A 25,231-nucleotide genomic window follows, 5' to 3' on the forward strand; every position below is an offset into this window, starting at 1 on the left:
CATAATGCAAAAGCAAACAAATCCATTTACTCTGAAGTGTGACTAAAACAGAGCTCAAAAGTGGGGATTATAATGACACCTGAAGTCCCACACACTCGTTTCCTACCACTGCTTTAAATGTATACAGAGAAATTTGCAATAAGCAGTAATTAAGTGTTAATTGATGTTTAACTAATATTGATAATTATAAAGGGTAGTTATTAGTATTGTTTTATGACAAAGAAGGGAGGACGGTGTTTACCAGTTTTAGTGTTTATACGTGGTTATATAATAAATCCCATTAGCGCCAAAGGTTCTTGCCAACTTTCAATAAAATATCTTTATAAGTGCTTTGTTTTAATTTCTTTGGTAAAATGGGAGATTTGTTTTTCTCTAAAAAACGATTCTTGTCAAACCCATAAAAATACACTCTCCCTGCTCTGTGAATCATTAAAAAAGAATTAATCGTCCATTTATTAATGTCAGATAAGCTTTTATATATTCAAAATTGATCTGTAGTTCAAATTTTGTTGCAGACATGTAATGTAAGAATTAATTGGCCCTGGTCAAATGTGATCTAAACCATAAGTGAAGCCATATAGAATATGAATAGTTTGTTAGAGTTAAATGAAGAGGAAAACAACTTAAAGTGTTGTTTTCATCGAGTCCGAAGCAGAAGAGTTTAAGTCTGTACACAAGATTATATGATAAATGCCAAATTGTGTAATGTTATTTACCTTAAGCTTTATCCCACTTCTAGTATGTAACTGGAGCTTGTTTTCAAAGTGAAGAGGTTGTAATTGAACCGTAACCTGGATTGCAGTGATTGGCTGATCCTGGTCCAATCAAAACACGACGGTCTCTCTGCCCCCCCCTCCCCCTACCCTTCCGTACATCCACAGCTTCAGTTAGCGCACACATAGCGGAACACGGTGAGTGCCCTCTGCAGCTCTATCTCAAAGTAAAACTGCTATTTTAGTGAGTAATTGTTAGGGCCGTGTCCTCATTGTTTTGATCATTAGTCTCTAAGCATTTGTTTGTCTCTGATGAGACACCAGAGTTACTTCTAGTTCCGCCGTAATTAAATAATAGTGGTGGTAAAATAGCTTAGCTTCGAAGCTAACTTAGATTGAGGTGCTAACAAGTAACTAATGAGTTATCGGTGCAAATGTGGTTTGCGGTTCAAGTCCTTTAACATCCGATTATATTTTTAAACATTTATCCTAACATGTTTAGTGGCATGTCTGTTTGCTAACTTGTGCGTAACCAGAGTCGTTAGCATCAGATGAAACAGAAAAAGCTATTTTTAAGAGTTCACTCTTGTGCTAACGGTCTAGCTAACTTATTAGCCCCGGTGTTTGCTAAACAGTTCTTTTACCCGTAGCGCAACTTAAAATAGAGTTTGTCAAACTGGAACTAATATTAAACCGTGAACTCGATGGAATTTCTTCCGCGGAACCGACATTACTTAACGCGGCGTTTGTCCCGCACAGCTTCGCCATGTCTTTTCCGGGCTAGGACGTTAGCTAGCTTTCACCGGAATGTGCTAGCAGAATGCTAACATTTGAGTTGTCGAAGTGTGACTACTTTTGGGGCATCTTAGACTCCCAGACTTGGCATTCGGCTCACATTTGTTTCGTGTTTAACTGGTGATACTTCTCTCTGTGACTGGTTGTTTTAATACGCTTGACAGGGAAGGTCTGCTGCGCTGAGAAACTAAAAGCCACACCCTTCCTTTCGAAACTAACTACGTTACAAAAGTTATCCCGAAAACAAGTTGTCATTTAATTGTCGAATGGAAGCCTTCTGTTTTAATGTATAAAGTTTTACTTTAAAGACTTCTTCAAAAACATGTTTTATTTATTTAGGGAAGTTAACTTAAGTATTTTTTTGTGCTTTTAAAATGAAATCCCCTCTCCCTCTGGCTCTGACACATGATACTAGTATCTCTCAGGGTTGGAAACAGGGGTCTAAAAAATATTACTCTGTGTGATTAAATAGTTCAGAACAGCATATTTTACTGTCTGTTTGTTGATCAGCAACAGGTCCTGTAAACAGTGAGTAACTTTGCGTTTGTTATGTAACATGACAGCTGAGCTTAGCTTATTTAAATAGCCATAAAGAGTCGTCCATCAAGCTCTCCATGTGACTGCACAAACGCACCACAGTAGAGTTTTACAGTGCTTCTGATCACCTTTTTTTGTGTGACTGGTGTAATGTTTGCTCGGAATGAAATGGCTTTTTTCCCTATCAGGTGTTAAGAGTTTGTAATAAATCATATTTACCGGTAAGTTATTTTTTTGCTTGTTTGTTTTAACCGTAATTGAGTGAAAGGTTTCTACTCATTTAATGTTCCCTGTGATTTATTTATTTATTTTTTTAGTTATTTTTAAAGAGCTCTAATAGGAACAATCATTTTTCAGTTCTATTAGCTGAAGTTTCTGCAGCGTAAAACAAATGAAGCAGCATTTCATTTATAATGACTGATAGATTAGCTGCCAGGTGACAGAAGAGCCCATCTACCCTCCATAATGTACAATGTGTGGCATAGAATGCACAGATGAAAGGGAATAACGCTCCAGGAGTGCATTTCTTATTGAAACTTGTGTCCACCACTGGAAAGGGGGGGAGCTTCCTGACTGACAGAGTTAAGTTGAAATTTTGAATTAACGTCTCGGATGTTTGAGTTTAGTGAGTTAAATTTTGACTTATGACTGTCCCGCCCCAAAAAAGTTGTTTTGTAGTAGCAGAACAGCTGGCCGGTAGAATTTGGCCTGTTTGAGTTTCCATAACTTCTTGGTTTCAACATGTCAAATCTTTGCAGGTTGATATACAAGCTATGATATACGCTGAATGATTTAGCCAACTGTAATTGGCTCCAGACCTGTTGGAAGTATCCTCCTCCTTTTTTCTCTCATTTGATGATGATTATGATCCATCAGTATAGCAGCCATATGCGCACATTAACTTCAAAGCATGTGGAAGTCCAGGCGTGAGCTTGTGCTGCGCCCATCCACACTTAGAAACTGTGACAGATTGAATTAGTTAATCTCGGAGTAATGAAATTATTTATATAATGCATCAATGAGGAAACTGGATAAAAATTGCCTTGAGTGGGTAGCTATTGCCAGTCACCTAGAATAGAATAGCTCTTTATTGTCATTGCACTTGTACAACGAAATTGTGGGTGCTCCACACTAACTGTGTCAAATTAAAATGTAAATAGGAATAACAGCAGGAATAAATAGCAAACAGAAATATACAAAAATAAGAGAAAGACAAATTGGAGAACAAGTTGTAAAGTGCAACTTGTTCATTGTCAGTGCCTGAAATCATTGTCCCTCAGCACAAACTTAACAGATGCGCTGCTTCAGTGCTTAATGGGAGGAGATTCCTCACATTGGTGGGTTGTATCTTTGCTGGTGTAATAGGTTATTATTGCGTATCGGCATTTGTTAAAAGTCAAGCTAGCTGCCTGTTAGTAACTCTTATATAGGACTTTACAACAGTTTAATTATTCACTGCAATGATCAACTTTGTCTACATTTTGATTAGGGGTGCAACGATACACAAAATTCACGGTTCGGTTCGGTTCGATACTTTGGTGTCACGGTTCGATATTTTTTCGATACAAAAAAATGTTCATGCATTTTTAATTTGTCATTTATTAAAATTATAAATATATATTTTAACTCAAAAGTACAGTTTTTAAATTTAACCCTAACCCTTGTGCGTGTTTTTTATTTTGACAGCGAATGCGCACCTGCGGACCACTTATGTGCAGCCCTGGTTATTTAGCTCGTCATATTGCAGCCACAGAAATTCTTTTGTCCATGAAACCATAAAGCTGCACTTTCTTTTTGCCTTATAGTCTGATTTGTCATAACTTCTCCGTTTTGTGGTAAGCTTTTCTTTGGCTGTCACTTCTTCACCCTGACCTGTCTTATTTGGCTCAGCAGAACTGAAATGCTTTTACACACTCACTCACATAAGCTCAGCGATTCTCTGCGCGATCAACCTCTCACATGTTTAAGCTTGCTGCGGGAGATTTCACTTGTCATGTTTGCATAGTAAGCTAACGATTAATAAGACGATGTCAGAGGAATTGGTGCACAAATTATCATCACTCACAGATCAGTGCTGTCGCTCTCTATACACAGTTCGCACGATTGCAAAGTGAAAGCAAAAAAACAAGCGCAAATTCAAACGCGACTTCAATATGTCACATATTGACAGTGGCTCACCGATGCCAATGACATAATTACCCAGCTACATTTCTGAAAGAATGCAAAAGCATTGACATATATTTTTCCTACAATAGCCCGACGGGCAGGGAAGAGATAGATTTTGGTAGCCCGACTGAAAAAATCGCTAGCTCCGGGACGTCGGGCTAGCGATATTGCGAGCCCTGTATCTGATTGAGGAATCACTCATCTTTGGAAAAGAGAGTTTATTACAGAGAAATGGCTCTTTCCAAAATAAAAGCTATACTATCCGCTTCTTCTGGGCTATATTCTCAGCAGCATAAGGAGAATCATGTGCTAACAGCTGTCTAAATGACTCGGCTAAAGTTAGTAGCATGCTTGTTGTTTTTGTCTTTGCACTAGGATGATGTCGGCGTAAATGTGCAGTCATATTCGTTGTGTTCCCACTAGTGCTTTCAGGTTAATCTCGTTGAAATGACCTTAACGCCACAACACGGCAAATCTCCGTTAACGAGCTACCGCCGATCGCTCCGTGCATGGGGCTAGACGGCCAACATGTTAACGAGCTAACTGCGCTAGCACACTAGTTCACACCAATGTAATTGAGCATTGCATGGCACATCCAACATACTGTTTTACTTTAGTCCATGACTCGCTTACCTTCAGGGTCATACGTCACATGAAAACCAAAATAATTCCAAACGCCAGAACTGAATGAGGGTGGGGGAGGTGCCCTGCGCTCTTCCTTCTGACGATGCTGTCTGTGTTGAGCGCTCAGTGGATCTGCGCTCGACAGTGCAGCCTAGGCGGAGTAGTCGAACACAGATCCACTGAGCGCTCAACACAGACAGCATCGTCAGAAGGAAAATTGATAAAATAAATTACAAATGTTGTATTGTTCGATACATATGCGTACCGAACCGAAAGCACTGTATCGAACGGTTCAATATCGATACGAATATCGTTGCACCCCTAATTTTGATGCTGGATTGCACAGGCACATCTCACGCTCAGGATATTTGTATAATGTCATCTAATTGGCTAAAGGTTGCGCGAGAGCATTTTACGAGTTGACGCCTGTGCTGGCAGTTCTCAAGCTGAATTTCTTTCAGTGCAAGAAACACTAAGCAATACAACCATAATTCAGCACCACTCTTTCCATTAGTGTCATTTTTGACAACGTTTGGTTAGTTTTCTTCTATATCTGTAGTTGGCATTCAAGAAAATTTGTTTGAAAGAAAACAAAAGTTGCTCCCAAAGTTGATGTGCAGTTATGTCAAATTGTAATTGTCATTCCTGCTGGATGATAATTGTTCAATTTAGAACTTTTTTCCTGTCTGAACAGTTTGGCGTGGCCTTGCTGGCACCTGAGCGACCCTTGGACCCTTCCTGTTGACATCCCTGTACCTGAGGATCTGCCAGCCCCTCCTCCCCAGATGTAGAGGGAGTTGTAATCTTCAGCAGCCGTGTACACAGTGAGTTGAGCAGTTTTGTTTGTTGTGTTTTATTCACAGAATGAAAATATGTCCATGTCCTAGTGTCTACTGAAGTCTGAACATGGTATATCATCTTGTAAGTAGTTAGCTTCTTCTTGCTCAGTTTTGGAAATTCTCTTTCATTTATGCCTGGACACTAACCTTTTTTACAACATCTGGGAAAACAGCCACACTGAGCATTTTATTGAAGAATAATTTAGACCTTTTTAACTCTCAGTGCCTCGCTGTGTGTTTGCCTTTGGACCTGGAAATGGCTAATGTGTCATTTTTAAAAATGGATTTTAAGGGTCTTTGTTCATTTGTAAATGGAGTTGAATATTTAGTTGTCAGTGCTGCTAGCATTCACAGGCACGTACTCTCATTACCAAAGCCAGCAAAAATTAATGAGTGGGATTAGCGAAGGTGGCCACAGCTCGCATGCTCGATAGGGCCACTGTTTGAATCCAGGCTCATATCTAATCACCGGAAGGCTTAGTTTTCTTATCTGATACCAAGGCTTTGAAGCAAGTTTTGCGACACCTACATAAATTTACATTTTAAACACGGTTTCATTTTCCGCAGCCTTCATTTTTATGCATCAACCAATGCATCAGGCACACGCTGGCGTCTCAACGTGCACACCTACCCTCCTCGCCACAATAATGATTTCAGTGCAGTGGTCATGCTCGCTCTGATCTCTGTTTTCTGTTTGGCGTACTCGAGTAGATGAGGGTCATTACAATGGCGCTTTGTAGAGGGCCTCGTGTGCCTGCCTCACACTGTGGGTTTCTGGTGATGCTTCATACGTCGTCATTAGAATTGCAAATGCTGTTCGAGTGTGACAGAGTGGTTTTTGTATTGTTTGGCTCAACATTTGACAAAGGTCCCACAGACCTAGCATAATTAGTAGATTCAAAGAGGCTCTCAAATGAGATTTTAGCCTGCATCACCCCCTCTTTGACATTTATACATCAAATGAACATTACATTTGCATTTCAGAATAACATTTAAAATACGCCTCTATTTTAATACTACTTTGAAACTTTGTCATTGTTGTTACTGGTTGTTATTTCTGCACTTTCAAGTTAAAATGAAAATTCTTCAATCAGTCAACACTGAAAGCACACAGGAAGTTAGTCAGATCTACTGAAGTTTCCTCTTAAATAATCAAACAGGCAGTAGATGAAAACCCACAGCATTGACGAGTGTGATGATAAAATGAGAGGTAGTAATTTAACTTGGTATAATCTCACTTTACATTCAGTGAGGGGTTTCTGGAGAATAACGGGCAGATTTCAGTTAAAATGCCTGTCTTCATCCTAAACATTTTCATTCCTTTGACATCTCCTGTCTCCTCTGCCAATATTTTCTAGGTCACGCTTACAGAAATGTGTCAGGCTGATGGAGTTTAATGACGGGTCATTCTCTGTGGCCTTTCTCCTCTGTATTATAATGAGATGAAGTTATTTGTGGCTTACCTGCTGACTGCAGTGTCACTGTCAGAATCTGCCTCACAGTGTGCTTCAGATTAAAGTTTACATGTTTGTATTGCAGATGTAGTTCTTTCTTGAGTTTTACCTCCAGGAAAAATACTGGTTTGAATTCCTGGAGAGAGTAAGCCCATCTTTTTTCAAACTTTTTTCTAATTCTTTTTTTATGTAAAGAGGTGACGCCCGTATCATCATGAAGTCTCTTGATAGTGGGTGGGAAGTCGAGCAAAATTTTTTGGCAGACGAATGATTAGGTTTCAATCCTCTGTGGTCAACAGTGACTTCTCATTGTTGTGGATACTGACGGGGGTGTTCACACTGACATCAGTGTCTAGTCAGTAGATTCACTATTCAAAATGCATCAGTGCTTATCCTAAGAGCTTATTGCCCTCCAGGCACACTAAAAATGAAGACTCCAGTCAATCTCAGTTGTCAGGACTTCTTTTGCTTGTATGTCAGGCAGAGGCACTGCTGATAGCACATTTTGGCATCTGTTGTTTCATCAGACACTTTTCATGACAGCAGGTTCTGGTTTAGATCCAATGCTCTGCCACAGTAGGTTGTTTGGCTCCCAGCACCAGTGTTAGGGTCATTACTTATTACTTGTAGTCTTTTAAAAACCTTACCCGTTTGGCTGTCATTTAATTATTTAAAGGCTTCTTTCAGGGGAGATGAGAACATAAAGAAAACTAGTGCCAGAAAATGTTTTGCTTATTCAGAATAATCTCACACAGTTCAGTGAAAGTAACACATTGATTGTCTGTCTGATATTTAGCATCTGTCTTCTGTATTTTCACAGATTCTTGCGCTGTCCAGTGAAGTTGCCCACCATGCGCGAGTACAAGCTTGTGGTGCTGGGGTCGGGAGGCGTGGGAAAGTCTGCACTGGTGAGCGATGGCTGCTACTAAAGCTTGAAAGCCGAGGGTATTTTTTTAATGAGTTTATACAAGACTGTAAATGAATCCAATCCTAATTTTAATCACAGTTTTAGCGTCCATTAATCAATAATCGCTAAAATATTTATTATGTGCTCAGTTTCCCTTTCAGCACATCCTTTTCCTTTACTTTTGACACTGAGTAATGGGTCCATTATAGTCGTCACATTGGTCATGTTGAGTGCAAATAGTGATGTCGCCACAGCTCCACGAGTAATTGCTGCAATACTCTGGGAGTGTACAATCGTACACATCATTTGCCACGGGACCCATGTTTGATTAGAAAAATTGAGAGACAGCCAAAATGACACCAAAGCGTGGCTCGATTCAGTGGCAGTGACATCACTTTTTGGTGTTCAAGGGCAAGAACGACAAGTGTAAAATGGGCCCCTTAAAGTCCTAAATTACTTCCCATTAGACAGAGGAAGGTTCATATTTATTTATACAGTTTATTATAGTTGGGTTGTATAGTAGTTATAAAGCATAGAGCTGAGTTATAATTAAGGTTAAAGGGCATTCGTTCTTCTTTTACAGACTTTAAAAATCCACTATATTTTCAAACTCTAGTACTGCTAAATAATTATGATTTTGCTGTTAATTAAAACAAACAGACAAAGAAAAAATGTGTGTGTGTATATAATATTACAACACACACAGTTGCAAAGTTTTTATTTCCACATAGCTGAAATTAATGTTTTCTTTTCTCAGTGAGGTTTACAGAGCTGTTGAGCTATTTATCTCAATAACAAGAGGTGTTTTTCATATTTTATAATTATGAGGATACTTTACATATTTAACTACCCCTTAAATTCACCAGCAACAGAACTTATAAAGAAAGCAAGCATGCATATATCCTTAAATGCAAAACTAATTCCTTGAACGGGTCTTACTGTTTTTTTCCTCAGTGTTTTATCATAGACTGTTACAGGAGCGGATGATCGCTTTAAGCATATCCAAAGTTTCAAGTAGTGAGGTGTGTGTGCGTAGACGTAATCCCTGTGATCCAAAAGCTCTTTTTCCTCCCACTCTTGAATCCGTAAGAATGAAAGCACAGAAGTTTCAGCCACCTGCTGTTCTGACTTTCCGTCTTACGAGGGGCAGCCAATAACTGTAAAGCCAGAGGAGCTAAAATGACAAGGCTCTGCGCACCGAGGCAGAGGAAATATAAATAAGAATTGCTTTGAACTGGAAGTCCTGTAAAGCTTTTTTGTAGAGTCCAAGGATTAAGCGCAACCGGTCACCTGTAAAAACTCAAAATCATCCTGAGATAAAATCCTGTAAAGCAGAAAAAAACCCTGAACATTAAGAGCTTTATAAGGTAGGATTTACTGTACATCTGTTGTTAGATTGAAAGTCTGACATGGGAACAGCAGTCGGTCTGTTACATCACTTAGCAGAAATCTTTAAACAGTTTTTAAACAGATTTTAAAGCAGGATTTAATTTACTCAGACATGCCAGATGACCAGAAATAACAGGGAAATGCGAAGATATCTCAGTAAGGTAACAGACCAGTGGTGTGTCATTCACACAGGCTTATTTCAAGCCACAAGAGACCCTGAAAATGTATGTTATACCTTTATGAAAATGGTTATAAAAGGAGTTATTAATTGAAAGCAGGGAGTTAATTTTACGTTTGGTGCTCCCTAAAACTGCTTTCGGTAGCGATCAAACGTCCATCTGTGCAAGAAAATCTCTCACCTCTTAACAAATTGGCATCCTGCTTTCAATGAAAATATCTACATAGGACTGTAGATCAATTCAAACTTTAAGAATATAAAAAACGTGAGCTACAATTATGTCTTATTATTTAAGGACTTGAAGTTGGATTAAATGTTTTTGTCAGATTGTCTTTGTAATAAGCTTGTTATGGCCACATCCATAAAACATTAAGGCTCAGCTGTGGCTAAGCATACAAAGAGAGTGCCACGCCCGAGATTTATTAGACTAGTTCTTTTATTTAAACAAGAAATGAAATAAAGGCCTGAAGTACTGGCTAAAAGAGGGGGAGGATCTTGTACCATCATCCCTAAAGTAATAAAAATAAAGTAAACCCTGACAAATTAAAGTAAGGATCTTGGAATGCTGAAGACTGGCTTGTTCTGGGCCAGCTTCCTTTAAACAAGAGCAGAAGAATTCATCAACACTCCACCCAACACACCTAGAAAATAAGGGAGGGGGTGAGAAGAAGGAAAAAAAGAGGAGTGTAGTAGTTTCGGATTGGTAATGATGTCCTGTGTTATTTCCCTTTTCTTTTCTTCATTACAGACAGTCCAATTTGTGCAAGGCATTTTTGTGGAGAAGTATGACCCCACAATAGAAGACTCCTACAGAAAGGTATGACCTAACCTGCACACACATTCGTTGCTTCGCATGACTTTGTAAACATTTTCAAATAAAACAAGTCTTGTAAAAATGCACCTTTTTTTTGTTGTTGTTGTTTTTTTTTAACAGCAAGTCGAGGTCGATGGGCAGCAATGTATGCTTGAAATCCTGGACACAGCTGGAACTGTAAGTCAAACATGAGCAGGATGCAGGGGTGTTTCGAGGAAATTGTGGACCGGCTGCTGATGCCGTCTGTTATCGTTCTTTAGGAACAGTTCACGGCCATGAGGGACCTGTACATGAAGAATGGCCAGGGCTTTGCTTTGGTGTACTCCATTACAGCGCAGTCAACATTTAACGACCTGCAGGACCTCCGGGAGCAGATCCTGCGAGTAAAGGACACAGAGGATGTGAGTTTAACACACTTTCACACTTGTTTTGATTATAAAGCACTCTCATGTAAGAGGTCCCCATTAAAAATGTTTGTCCTCATTGTTCAATGAAAATTGCAAAACAAAACCTAATTTTTTTCTTTAATTATTTGATACATCACAAGCAAAAAGGTTTTTAACTTTAAGGGTTCATAACTTTCTAGAACCCAAGCATCTCTTCTTTCCAATAAGTTTTTTTTTATAGAAGGCCAAGAAAAGCAACAAACCTTTAATGTCTACTTCAGCAATGACACGAATGATTAATTAACAGAAAAAGAAAGGGATCTACCAATTAATTGGCCAAACTTGCTTACAGCTGACAAGGCAAAAAAATAATTACTGATAAACGTAAATACTGTCCAAACAAATATTGAGCATGAATTTTTGGAGTTCATTAGTCAAATCATGCTTCAAATGTTGCTGAATGTTGATTAGCTTTATGCTGCATATAACATGGCAGATATACAAACTGTGGTTTGCAGAGTTTGGTCGGCCAGAGCTACGTTCTCTTCTATGCTGGCGTCCACATACCGATGCAGAATGTGATTACACCTGTATTTTGGTTGTTTGGTTATATTCCAGTTTATTCAGAAACAGCCGACATGCAACCACTTACCTCTTTTTATGTCACAGTACTGCAGAACAGCACCGGTTACCACAACTATCAGCTGTTTACTCTAACCCTCATTTCAACCAAGAACTTTCTTACTGTGAAGTGACAGCACTAACCACTCCAACACTGTGCAGCCTAGTAGCACAGTGTTGGAAATGAGTTAATGAGTTTCACACATTTGAATTGGCTAGTAGAAACACCATCAGTACACCTGTCCAATCAATTTGCTTAGCGTACGTTTTTTACTGCTCCCTGTGCCCGTGTGAGCTCTCTTTGGATACTCTGGTTTCCTCTTTTGTGCTTGTTAATGGTTAATTGGCATTTATATATGCAAGTGTGAATGGCTGTCACTCTGTAGTGGGGACCCAGTATATGTGCCACTGCTGACATCATTGCATAGCTGCATCCATTAATGCCCACCATTAAGGCCCGCTGTAGTATTCCCCTGAAGGATTGCCACTCAGACCGTACCTCCACATCAGTCCTGATGTAGGAGAAGGAGAAGTGAAAACTGAAAAGTCCTGTTTTTCCAAACTGTTGCGACATTTTCCTCTGTATAACATGTGAATCTCTGAGCTTCTGTACTGGTATAGCATTAAAATGGTGGTAAAAAGTGACATGATCATACACTGGTGTTTTCAACCCTTCGGCACAAGATGCCAGGTTAATAAAAAAAATCCAGCCTATGAAATGTTAACACTTTTTACTGTCAGTTGCTCGCCTGATATCTGCCCACTTACCTCTGTTCACTAATTACAGTAATTAATGCCCTCACTTTCTCTTTCTTTCCTCACACTGGCAGCAGTGTGTCTGAAGTCTACAGCAGCAAGAGTTGTAACTAGGCATACATTAAGAAGCTCTTATAGCTTTTGCAGATACAGCATGCACTATTGCAGGAGTGTGTTTGCTCTGTTAAACTCCCCCACAATAGATAGCTAAATGTCACATTCAGATGTCTTTGAAATATTCTATTGCGTAATTAAATTTAGGGATATGAATGAATACTGTAAAATGTTCAACACTAAAGTGATACGAAGTTAAAGTTTGTGTCATATACATGTATATATGTATATATTTATCAAGTTTTTTTAAAGTGGAAAACGGAAGTTAAATACTGAGTAAACAAAAACTATAACCACTGACCATGAGCCAGACTGTTGCAGATATTACTGTTAGCCCAAAATGTCATAATGCTTTAACAAAAGTAATTGGCGCTAAATTTACTCTTGATTCCTTTTCTATTATTCGCATAAAAATGCTGCTTTGAAAACAAGCAGTAGCATCCTTTGGGGTTTGAAATAGTTTATTTGGCTTAAAATGCTGGTGCATTTCTTTGACCTACAGACAGACTCCTTTTTAAACAACTTTATCATGTTTATTTATTTATATTTATTATATTATAAATCTTTATTATGTCTGTCTTGAACAAACAAATGAGTAGCAAGCACTGGATAGATCATTGACCAGCCCTTTCTACAGACATCATTGGTGCACATCTGCAGAGAGAGCAAAAATAAATCCATATGTGTGTCTATCTAGGACATGAATACAAGTCTCACCAAAAAATAGAAACAAGTGTAAAAGATCCTTTTTTTTTTCTTTCTTTTTTTTTAAGTTTGGTTGGTTGGTTTTTTTTGGAAGGAACACCTGATGTCTGTTTTCACCGACCAGAGATGATATGTTGGCAGAGTATAATAAACATCTGAATGCTGTAATTCTGAGGCTCCTCCTCAGTCTGCAGAGGGAAAACTGGCAGCGTCTCACTGTGTAATCTGCCCTTGTCACCTCTCCTTCATTAAAGTCAGCACCGTGGGAGAAGAGGGCAGAGCGCAGGGAGGCAGGAACTTTGTGACGGGGTGGAAATGTCAGAGCTGCTGTTGGTTGCGATCTGCTGCCTTCTCCTCTCTCTAAATCAAGAGAGATGGAGCATGCTGAGTGTGTGCGCTCTTTATTTATTCATAGCAGGTTGCTCAGCTGGTCTGTGTGTCTTGGTTAAGGTCTCTTTTTGCTGCAACCTTTTGCTCCTCCGCTTTCTAACCACTGTTTAGTCTTGTGATGAAATCTTTCAAACATGAATTTGGTCAACATTTTTGAGCATTTCTAATATATTCCTATATTTGTTGTCTTGTTTTCCATAATCATTTGGAGCCACCATTGTAATTAATAATGATGATAATGATCATGTGGATAGTTTTAATTAAAATCCACCCTCTGATCAGATTCCTGAAACTTGTGATAAACATGAAGAAGAAGGCATTTTTATGTATTTGTTTCTTTCATTGCTTTTGTGTCATTTTACATCTGCAAAAAAATAAAACTAAAGTTCCTCATTATTTTGTTTTTTGAACATGTCGCATGTCTACTAATCCATCAGGTTCCCATGATCCTGGTGGGAAACAAGTGTGACCTGGAGGATGAGCGTGTGGTCGGGAAGGAGCAGGGTCAGAACCTGGCCCGTCAGTGGAACAACTGTGCCTTTTTAGAGACTTCAGCTAAATCAAAGATCAACGTTAATGAGGTAAGTGCTAATACCACACGCATGGTCTCTCTTCATTATGCTTCTGCACCAGTGACTGCATGCCTTCATACGCCAATTATGTCAAAATGTCACAACTGTCTGATAGGACTGTAGCGATGACCTTTGACGTTTATGAAATGTCATATCTTAAAATTCACCATGAGATTATAATACTGTAAAAAAAAAAATCCCTACATAATTATCATGGCCAAAATAAATGATAAGTACAAAATGACAGTATAGAGGCAGGAGGTGGTTCACTGAATGAATTCATAAATAATAACATATAAACTTTCTGACAATAAATAACTGAGCAGTAATCAGCTGCCTTCCCAGTAAGTTTCTCGTCCTGGACTTGAGCTCCACCATCTTGAACTTTTCCCTACAACATTCTATAAAGGAGTGTCCACAGGAAGTGATTTGCTTGTTACGTACCGCTTTGTTGCTGACAGTCAGTCACTGTGGACATTCAAGTCTCAGGTTGCCTAGGTAACCCTCAGATGTATGTCTTGCCTTCTCATTTGTCAGTCAAAAGTATCCTTCACTCTAATTTGTAGTTGCATCAGTTGTGTGCCTTTAAGTTAATAAAGTTGAGCTCCGTGACCGCTCACTCAGTGTCATCACTCAGTGGTTATTTCACCCTGATTTTAAGTGCTCTTTAAGTGTTTGCCACGTTGCTGCTAGTTGCTTCCTGTGTGGATGCCTCTTTATGTCTAGAGTAACAGCACCTGTTCTCTTCTTCCTGCTTAGAACAACCCCTTTAGTTTGCAGTTTGCAGATCTTCAGCGCAGAAGGATGACAACTGACAAGTTTCAGTTTGGATTCCAAGATATGGATTTGAAGAATGTCCAGCCACTAGATGAGGGATTCAGGACAGCAGCACCCTCATCACCCTGCCATTAAGAAACAGTTAAAAAAATAAAAACAGTACTGGAGCTAGCTGGCTAACAGTGAATGAACTGTCACAAATTAAACATCTATTAAATGCCTTTTATCTATCACTCTCACAGTCAGGTGGATGAACGAGGAAATCTGGCATTTAGTATCCTGAGCCACAGCTGTCCAAAACTGGTTGACCGCCTTCAGTCATTAAATCATATTTTATCTTATATGACTTTGAAATTCAAGGCACTTTGACATTGTGTTGCTGTCACGATTACGTCGACTGTCAAAATTGTCGACAACTAATTTAATAGTCGACGCGTTGTTCCCAAAAGGCGCAGGAATAAGTAGTAGGATTTAAGAGTGTAATAACGGACTGAAACAGAAGATGGCAGCACTGCATGTACAAGGATGCCAGCTGCCATTAAACCCCGAAGAAGAAGAAGCAGTGTCCGGTATCGTAGCTGTGTCCAAATTCAGGAACCACATCCTCCTCCTGCCCGCATTTGTAGGCCGATTACGTTACAGCGACACGACGAAGACTGTCCAAATTCGAAGACTCCGACAAATGCACCCTTCATTTCCCCGGCCCTGCTCAGGTTCCAACAATGGCAGCAGCTAGTTAGTTAGTTTTAAAATTACTCTTATTATTCTTTCTGGGTCACAAAATAAACGTTTAACATATTTTCAGGCGAGAATGTAGCTGTGTAAACCTCAAATATCTGCTCAGTTTATCAAGACACCGCATATTTTCAAAAGCGCTCCGACGTTTTCGGAGACGTCTGTTACCCACTAGCTCGATAGCTAGCCGGGGGCTAGGCTAACTAGAGCCGTGAGAACACCGGACTCCCGGCAAATCGTTTTCAAACCCACCGCTGTCTTTCGCTACTCAGGTTAAACATGATATATAAGTCACTTAGATAACTTCAAAATATTATTGTTTGGCTTTTTTCAATTTTTTATTTGTTCTTGAGTAAATCGGTTTGGCTGAGATTAAAGTTATAGTTTTTACACAGCTGAATAAATGTCAGGCAGACAGCTGATTATCAGAATGTGAGATGCTGGAGAATATACTCCGGTGTCCTGTTATATTTTAGATAGCAAGGAGCAGACGGCTGAGTTTATTAAACTTCACTGAAACAATCTGCAAATTTCATTAAAATTTAATAAACTATCATCTTGTCTTTATTTTTAGTTAGCACATACCTTAAACACTTAAAGCTGTAAGCTAATGATAGTTATATAAGAGCAGATGCATGCTAGTGCAATAAGCTGTAGGTTTTACGTCCAGTGGATGCATGATCTGATTAGTCGACTAATCGCAAAAATAATCGGTGACTAGTCGACTAGTGTTGTGCACAGCTCAAATTGCCTTGCCGAGTAGGTAAACATTAACATTGCCATCACCAGCAGCTTTCCTTCCTCACAGGTTAACGTCGACAGAATGTGGTGATACATCGCTCCAGTCAAGCGATTACATGCAGGTTTCTCGGGCATAGTCATAGCACTGCAGAACTGTGCTGGTTCACACGGTTGTCATCTATCTTTACTTTCTGCTTTGCTCGTTTACAACTTCCCATCATAAATAGGGAGATTGATAGGGGGTATTTTAAGCTACCCGATGTTGAACATTGATAAAATATGAATAGTTGGTTCAGCAGGCTAGTATTTCTGTTGTTCACCTGCAAAGGCAGCAAGGAAGGTTTAGTCCTTAAACGGGAAAAATAAGCAGACATTTACCAACTGAAGGTAAAAATCTTCGTGCTTTTCAAGCTGTTTTATATCTGTATTACAGTAAAATAATTACATATGCGAGCCAGCTGAACAGTTGCAACTTGGTGGGGACAGATTGCATAGTCAGATGGCCACTCTTGACATCACTAGTAAAGTCTGTCTTGGAAACACTGCAATAAATGTAAATACTATTACCAAAACTTAACAACACAACATTAAAATATCCTGAAAGACTTTACAGTTCATTTTATTTAAGTATGCAAATGGGGGAATATACTCGACTACACCAGCATTATAAATGATATACTGAGACAAATTATAGAGAAGTTAAAATGGAGCACCAGACCTCAGTGACTCAGCCAGGCCAGCCAAAAAGGGTACACACACCTGACAGATGAGGCACAGGTTAGTGGAGTAGCTAGCTTTAAACAGTTAACTAAAGGAGCAAACTAACTGCAGGAAGAGTGGAAAACAAATCAGAAATTAAAATTGACCGTTCACCAGTCTTCAGTCCTTTGCTCACCAGTGCAATACCAGCATAACCTGCACCTGTCTGCGTGACTGTTTTCTGCTGTTGCAGCTGCTTCTCTCACTTCCCACAACAAACTCAGCAAGTCAGAGTAATAGTCATCCTCGTCTTACTTTAGTCAGCCATTAAGTGTGTCAGTCAGCTCAGTGGGGGGCTCAAATCTGCTGTGGGTGTAGTGGCAAGTGGTGTCTTCACATCCTAAACCCAACACTTACCTGCAGTTCTACATGAATAAAACATGAATAATATGTTTACCAGACTTATTTCTTTGGAAGCATGAGGGGGAATCTGTGTTTAAATGTCTGGTTGACTAGTTGCACTCCTCGCTGTAACAATAGAGTAAAACTGGGCTTAAAAAATGTAAATATTGAGTTTTAGTTGATCAGCTGCAGATTTATACTAACACACCTGAGAGTTTCCCATAAATGCACACAACCTTATGATATTCTTAAAAGCATTCAGTGTTAACTTAGTGACTTTGTGTTTCTAGTTATCTTTTAAAAATAGATTTCTAATTGTATGATTTTCATTTTAAAGACAGAAGCTGCTCGACCGCTAGACCAGCAAATGAAACAAGAGAAACTGTGTTTGCTGTCTACCATTTCATGCGTTTTAGTGTTGTGTGTCAACAGGAATTTGTACTGATAACATCATTCCTGAGCTGTAGCTCTCTCCGTACATCCCATAATATACTGAAGCAAAGTGCTGAAACACATCAAATCTTCTCTGTTGTAGATTTTCTATGATCTGGTGCGACAGATCAACAGAAAAACGCCGATGGAAAAGAAGAAGACAAAAAAGAAGTCAAGTTGCACACTGCTCTAAATTGCCATCCCACGATAGCTCCAGGCCAGGTGAGTGGGTGTAAAAGCAAAATTTATTCCAGACATTTGCAAGGCTCCAGCTGTGTTCTGAGCTCTGGGTTATCACAGAACATTTAGAAACCTACAGCAATAATTATTATGATGATTTTTTTTGAGGGGGAGGATTGGTGTGTTGCAAATAACAAGATCTCTGTAGGTTTAATAGTGAATGTTTCATGTGGACTTTAATTAACCAGAGGCCTCTCAAGTCCTCTTTTTATGTCTTTTGTTACACCATCCTCCATTTTAATTGGATCAAAGAGGGTTTACAGTGTGCTTATATGAATTTTGGCAAATGTGGTGGCTCCACCTGCTGCTGCAGCAGCGCAACTGTAATGAAATCTAATTATAGAGAGCACTGTTGGAGCTTCTCTGGCCTTTTTGTTCCTACAACAAATTCACAGAAATTACCAGCTGTTTTTTTTCCTTAATTACACCACTGTGTTATTGTCTGATGTTTGTTTTTCAATATAAATCTTTGGTTTGCAGTCTCCTTGCTTTGATATAAAAAAATCCGCCTCTGGAGATTTGAGGTTTGATTGAGATGCTGTCAAGTCAAGTATTTATTTATTGTCATTGTCAAAGAACAATGCTGTGGACATTGTTTTGCTCTAGCTTCTTAAATGATGCCTGCTGTGTTGCAAACACTGGTCATCAAGCAAAACAAGGCATTTCCACTGTAATGAAATGGGAGCAAACTGGACTCCTGGAAGTCTCACCAGTTCTGCTACTTTCTCTCCCATCTTGCAACAGCTTCTACAGTGTGCTGATGATATTCACCAAAAGCACTCCTCCCAAACTGAACCCAAACTGTCCTTTTGGTGCAACACTTCAACGTTTCAAATGTTTTTCTTCCTCTTTAAGGTTTTTGTGCATCTTTCGCAGCACCATTGCTGTTTACCTCCTAGTTTCCTGACAGCAATCATCTTATCATAGACATACGTCACACATGCTCAAGCTGGCGCAACTCAGGCAGCTAAGGCCTCACAGACACATTGGGAATGATGTTTATTGCACAATAGGACTGTAGATTTTCTCCTTATCACACTGGAAGTGTTTCAGATAGTGACTCAAAAGTTTGAGTCTTTCTTTTCCCCTACTACTATGATTTGCTTCTGAGGCAGTTATGACTTGTCCACACTTGTACTTGCCGTTCAGGAAATGTTTGTGAGTTGAGCATGCGACACTCTGAGTCAAATCAAGGCATGCTTTAGCCACTACATGCTGTTAATTCCCAGCTTCCTCACTGGGCTAAAATCCCAAAAGACAGTCTCTGAAGTGTGGCTCACAAACTCATGAACTAGGGAAATGATGTCATAATCCTCCCTGCCTGATGGATCTTTGTGAATGCAGAAAAACAGTTTATACTGTGATTGTTTTGTCTTACAAAGCAGCAAATAGGAAGCATAACGAAGTTGACATTTTTATGTTTCATGTGACATTTTTGGGAAGCTGCAACAAAAACATAAACTGGGATAAGCAGCACTCTGACATTTTGGTGCCACAGTAAATCTCTTTGTAAACTGGAAACAAAGGTTCACCAAGAGGACAGATGGTTTCTAGAGAGGTGGAGGCTGAACATTTATGAGTTGTTTCAAAGCGTCTCGCCTCAGCCGAAGAAAGTCAGTATTTTGTATGGTTTCAATATAGCTGCTTCACTTCACTGATTCAGAGCAGCTGAAAAGTAAAAGTTTTCACTGCAACAAGAACATCCCTTATACGGACTGACTCCAAGTGCCAGTGACTATTGGACAGCTGAATTATGCTTTTATAGGAAAGTGATTTCATGAGTTAAATACACAAGGAGTTAGAGAATTAAGTAAAATGACAAGTACAAAAGAGGGGGGGGGGGGGACAGCACTACACTCAGCCAATGTCAGGTGTCAAAAAACGGGCAGAGTACCAAAGAACTGATGCTCCCAAAGTTTGAATTGCTGACATGAGTGCAGATGGGATGGCCTTCTACAGGAAACGTGCTACAGTTCAAATGAAACATGAACAGCTGCAGCAGTGAGAGCGCTTTGGTGAAAAGTCTTGCCTAATTTTCCCATCGGTTTTTGGATTCTGAAAAGGTAGAAGGGGAAAAACTGAACAGCCTATCCAGTTGGCTCCATGTGAGGTCTCTATCCTGCAACAGCCAAAAATTAAGCAAGTGAACATCTTGTGCCCTTGTGGATTCGCTGATGGTTTTCATTTTATAGTTTATATTTTAGAAAAGCAAAGGAAACACACTTATATATATGTATGTACGTGTGTGTGTGTGTCTATATGTAGTAGATATTTAGGTGTTTACATCCATGTTAACTGCCACAGTTGAGGTTCAGCAGAATTAAGAGGATAATGTGTTGACAAAATTAACATTCAGTTTATAAACTGCATGTTTTTACAGTTTAAAATGAAAAAGAATCCCTTGTAACAATCCTCCTAGCTGTTAGTAGTCACCACAGTGGGTCATCAGCCTCCATCCAGGGCTTGACCAATTTGGTGTGGAATTATTTTGATCTGCATATTTGATTCAGTATTTATTTCACATCAGTGCAGCCCTCCCCATTTATCCAGGACTCAAACTGGCACAAGGAATAAAGGTTTGCAGCCCACCTTGTAGCTGGGCTAGCTTCACAACTTATAAGAATTCAAGTCTTAAAAAATAACCCTGGTTGTTCATTTCCATCTTGATAATCATACAGGTTTTTCAAAGCCACAGGGGACTACTAAAGGTGGGCAAATGTCCTGCAGTGTCGAGACACAGTCTTGACTTTTTAAAATGTTTCAGGAACAAGTTGTCCACATCGTTTACATTGAATCTTCTGACTTTATTCTTTCTTTTTCTTGCTTTCAGAAACTTGTAATGATTAACTGTTTCCCAGTGGATCGTGCCAGCATTCCAAGTCCTCTCCGAAGCATTTTGAAAAAGGCTGACAGAGAAATTTCACCACTCGCAAAATGGCAGGAGACGGCACATACTCTCAAGAAACTCTTTCTTTCTGCTCTTTAATGGCAAAGATATCCACCTCTTCTTTTTTTACTGTCAGCCTGATGACAACTGTTTTGTTTTTGTCCTCTTCTCCAAGTTGTCTTTCTTTTTGGAAATATCAATATAAAAGAGGAGACCTTGGATTTATATCCATCTATGGGAACTAAAATGTTTTATTAAAAGTAACATCAGATATTTGACACATTGTGACAATGCGTTCGCAAAAGTATCCATGTGAAATGTTGGTCTTCTTGTACATTTCTGCACTAACAGTGTCAATGAAGATGCATCATTGTCCATAAATTACTCGCTCCTACTTACAAGGATGTGTATTGATGAAATAACATCTTTCCTAAGTGACTTTGTTTTATATCGAGAGCTGCAAGCCTTCCATATTTCCCATAATATATTCTACTTCCATTTTTGCATAATAAAGCTAAGGAAATTAGTATTTTATAGACTGATGGGGGAAATGGTGCGTTCTGATTTGTGTCTTGAGGCTGAAAATATATTGTACTAAACCAACTCTAATATCGCTTCTTGTGTTACCCTGTCACAGATGATTTTCCAGCTTTTATGAATGATTAAATTTTAGTACATTTTCATTAGTTTTGGTCTTGGTTTTTGTCCTTTTAGCATGTTTTTGGTGTTTAACAAAAAGATTGGGAGTGAAGTTTGGACACATCTGCGTATACTGCTGCCCTCTGGACCCAAATGAGCTGTGGAAAATTGATTATGAAATCGCTTTTTAAAATAATTGATTTGATCAAAGTCACATTATATGAACAAATATGTTTTATCCACAGCAGCATGAGTTGACAGTGCGTTTCGTTAAGTTCTGGTTTTCTGGGTCACGAATAGAGCAGTGTGAAGATCGATATCTCCCAGAGAGCTAAAAGAGTAACTTGAGTGTTTCCTGTCAGCAGAAATGACGGCCTCAGACTGAGTCACCAGAGGAGGTCTGAGCTGAGAGGAAGCTGCAGAGAAAGAGGAACTCGTACAGAAAGACAGGGTATGAATTGAAGGCAGCAAAAAGCAGAATCGAGACTGATTAAGATGAGCAGACAGAACTCAGCTGCTCCACCTTGGGGTGGTGGCTTTAATAATTAAGTAACAAAAACAGTACATGACCACCATGATGCATTCACAGGCCAGTTCTTACGTACCCTTTGCAGCAGCTCGTTAACAAATATCTAATCAGCCAATCAGCAACCCAATCCACTTAGGCATGTAGACGTGAGCACATCCACATGTCTAAATGAATGCGGCATGGTTGTTGGTGCCAGATGCGCTGGGCCGAGTATTTCAAAAACTGCTGATCCAGTACTTTCCCACACAAACATCTCCAGTGTTTAAAGAGATGGTCTGAAAAACAATATCCAGTGAGCAGCAGTTCTCCAGGAGAAAATCCTAGAGGTCAAGCCTCTGAATCGTTTACATGTTCAATGGCAAACTTACACACTGTACACATGGTTTCTTGTGCAGGGAGACCGTGTGGGCACTGCAAGATTTCAATCCATTACAGAGTTGCCAGTGATGTGCTTGGTGACTATGGTCCCAACTGCCTCCAGATCATAAACAAGCTCCTAATTGCTCCAACAACTCTTACTGTCTTACTGTTCTTGCTGATAGTCTTGTAGTCCACTTCAGCCCCGTGTAGGTCTACAGACTTGCTCTTTGGCCTTGGAGGTGGTGGAGAGGTTGAAATGGAAGAAATGTATTCTGTGGACAGGTGTGCTTTATACACATAAAAAGATAAGATCAGGAATATCTGTAATTGATTGATATTAATCTGTGTGGGCATACAGCCAACCTGTGGGAGCCAGAATTGTGGCTGGGCTGTAGGGGATCACATGCTTATTTCACTCAATGACATGCAAATTCATTTATAACTTTTGTGTCATGTGTTTTTCTGGAGTTTCGGTTGATTTTCTGTTTCTCTCCATAAAAATTAGAGACTGTTCATTTCTTGGTATGCGAGCAAACTTACAGTTGTTGCCAAAAGTTTTAAGAATGACACAAATATTTGTTTTCACAAAGTTTGCTGCTTCCAATTTCATGATAGCAATTTGCAAATACTCCAGAGTGTTATAAAGAGTGATCAGATGAATTGCGAAGTCCGTCTTTGCCTTGACAGTGAACTAAATCCCCAAACAACTGGCTGAGATCATTTCAATAATCTTGTCGTTAACTCAGGTGGAGATCATTATGTCATGCTGACTGGTTTAGAATACCAGACTGGAGGTGATGAAAGGAGGCTGATGTTTGAAATCATTGTTCTTCCTGTTAACCTTGGTTACCTGCAAAGAAACACAGCCATCATTGAATTGCATAAAAAAGGCTTCACGGGCAAGGATGGTTTTGCTACTAAGACTGCACCGAAATTGAAGTTCAGTTGAAATTGAAGTCCAACAAGCACCAGGACGGTCTCCTAAAGATGATTGGGCTGCGTGAGTGCCACCAGTGCCGACCTTGCTCAGGAAACGTAGCAGGCAGGTGTGAGTGCATCTGCATGCACAGTGAGACAAAGACTTTAGGAAGATGGCCTGGTGTCAAGAAGGGCCGCAAAGAAGCCACTCCTCGCAAATAAAATGTCAGGACAGATTGATATTCTGCAAAAAGTGCAGGAAGTGGACTGCTGAGGACTGGCGTGAAGTCATTTTATCTGATGAAGCCCCTTTCTGATTGTTTGGGGCATCTGGAAAAAGGATTATCTGGAGAGGAAAAGGTGAGCACCACCATCAGTCCTGTCTCATGCCAACAGTAAAGCATCCAGAGACCATTCATGTGTGGGGCTGCTTCTCGTCCAAGGGAGTTAGCTCACTCACAATTTGGCCAAAGAACACAGCCCTGAATAAAGAATGGAACCAAAACATCCTCTAACAGCAACATCTAACCATCCAAAAGCAGTTTGGTGAAGAACAATGCCTTATCCAGCATAATGGAGCACCGTGCCATAAGACCAAAGTGATAATTAAGTGGCTCGGGGAACAAAACATTCTGGCAAACTCAAAGCATTGATTATGAAAGAATGGGTTGCCATCGGTCAGGATTTGGCTCAGAAGTTGATTGAAAGCATGCCAGGGCAAACTGCAGAGGTCTTGGAAAAGAAGGGCCAACACTATAAATATTGACTCTTTGCATAAACATATCGATGAAAGCCTTTAAAACTTATATAGTGCTTGTAATTCTACTTCAAAACATTGCAGAAACAACTGACACAAAGATATAAAAACACTCAAGCAGCAAACTTTTTGAAAACCAATATTTGTGTCATTCTCAAAACCTTTGGCCACTACTGTACAAATTCAGTAAGGGATCAAATAATTATTTCCCGCACCATTTACACTGGGTAAGTTTGAGCCATTCATTTTTAGTTCAGACTGTTTATAAAAGGGTGAATGTAGCCTTCAGTGAAGTGTTTATCTCCTCACCATTTAGGTGTTCTGAAAGTAGACCTGTTGAGAGTGGATCTAAGAACCCCAGGGACACCGCACAAGATACTCTGCCAGCTTCTCTGCTTTATCACCATTTTTGACTCTAAAAATAACCATAGTTTGCAAAATAAACCTCACTTTGCATTAAATATGACTTGAAAGCAGCGATTGAGAACATAAACTCAACAGAAAACTCACAGACTTCTATTTAACTGGACTGTTTTTGGAAGCAGAAGCCCCCTGCTGGCCATTTAAAGGAATGCAGGTTAAAGGCACTTCTGCACTCCCTTAGCTTCTTAGACCCAGGACCATCATTTGTATACAGTTAATGCACTTTACACACACATATAAGCAATGTTTAAAAAAAATTAAGGCAGACTCTGTATTCTTTTTGTGAATGCTATGAGACCTCTTTGAGCTTCTAGGGGACCCTGGTTAGGAAACATTAAGCTACTATGATGTGTTAGTAATTTATAATGTTACAGATTACAGTTTTACAGTTTTAAAATGTGAAACTTTTATTTGTAATATTTATTCTTCAGCTTTATTATTTTTACTTTGTGTCGAGTAAACTATTTCTGTAGTTCTCCCACTTCTGTCTTTTAATAAATTCCTAGATTTGTGGACGGACAAACCCAAAGTAGGCTACCCGCTGTAACCGAACAGCTCAGCTCCCTTTGATGGAGAGAAATCTCCGCTCAGACCGCTTAAAATCTCATTTTCCTATATGATCTCCGATGACAGATTGAGGAGCGGCAATGATCCCCCCCCCTGTCCCTCTCTCTCTCCTACTCTGGCCCTCCTCCATGCCTCCTTTCCCCTCCCTCCCTCCCACACGCATTC

The 25,231-nt window shown here is 39.5% G+C and overlaps 1 protein-coding gene across 1 annotated transcript; it reads left to right on the plus strand.

Annotated features, from left to right (window-relative positions):
- Nucleotides 1-841: 841 nt before the first annotated feature.
- On the plus strand, nt 842-21,559 carry rap1aa (RAP1A, member of RAS oncogene family a). Its single transcript, XM_080899997.1, has 9 exons — nt 842-911; nt 5,530-5,659; nt 7,949-8,036; nt 10,351-10,419; nt 10,537-10,593; nt 10,677-10,817; nt 13,826-13,969; nt 17,850-17,968; nt 20,817-21,559. Exons 3-8 carry the CDS (start codon nt 7,980-7,982, stop codon nt 17,937-17,939), a joined length of 558 nt encoding a protein of 185 aa, XP_080756123.1. The 5' UTR covers nt 842-911; nt 5,530-5,659; nt 7,949-7,979; the 3' UTR covers nt 17,940-17,968; nt 20,817-21,559.
- The last annotated feature ends 3,672 nt before the right edge of the window (nt 21,560-25,231 follow it).

This window comes from Rhamphochromis sp. 'chilingali' (assembly GCF_963969265.1).
Source record: "Rhamphochromis sp. 'chilingali' genome assembly, chromosome: 12".
Classification (NCBI taxonomy): domain Eukaryota; kingdom Metazoa; phylum Chordata; class Actinopteri; order Cichliformes; family Cichlidae; genus Rhamphochromis; species Rhamphochromis sp. 'chilingali'.

Excerpts from the sequence above, each read along its gene's own strand:
- rap1aa (XM_080899997.1), top strand. The coding sequence starts at position 7,980 with ATGCGCGAGTACAAGCTTGTGGTGCTGGGGTCGGGAGGCGTGGGAAAG. Across the intron at positions 10,420-10,536 it reads TAGAAGACTCCTACAGAAAG|CAAGTCGAGGTCGATGGGCA; the intron begins GTATGACCTAAC and ends TTTTTTTAACAG. Across the intron at positions 10,594-10,676 it reads TCCTGGACACAGCTGGAACT|GAACAGTTCACGGCCATGAG; the intron begins GTAAGTCAAACA and ends ATCGTTCTTTAG.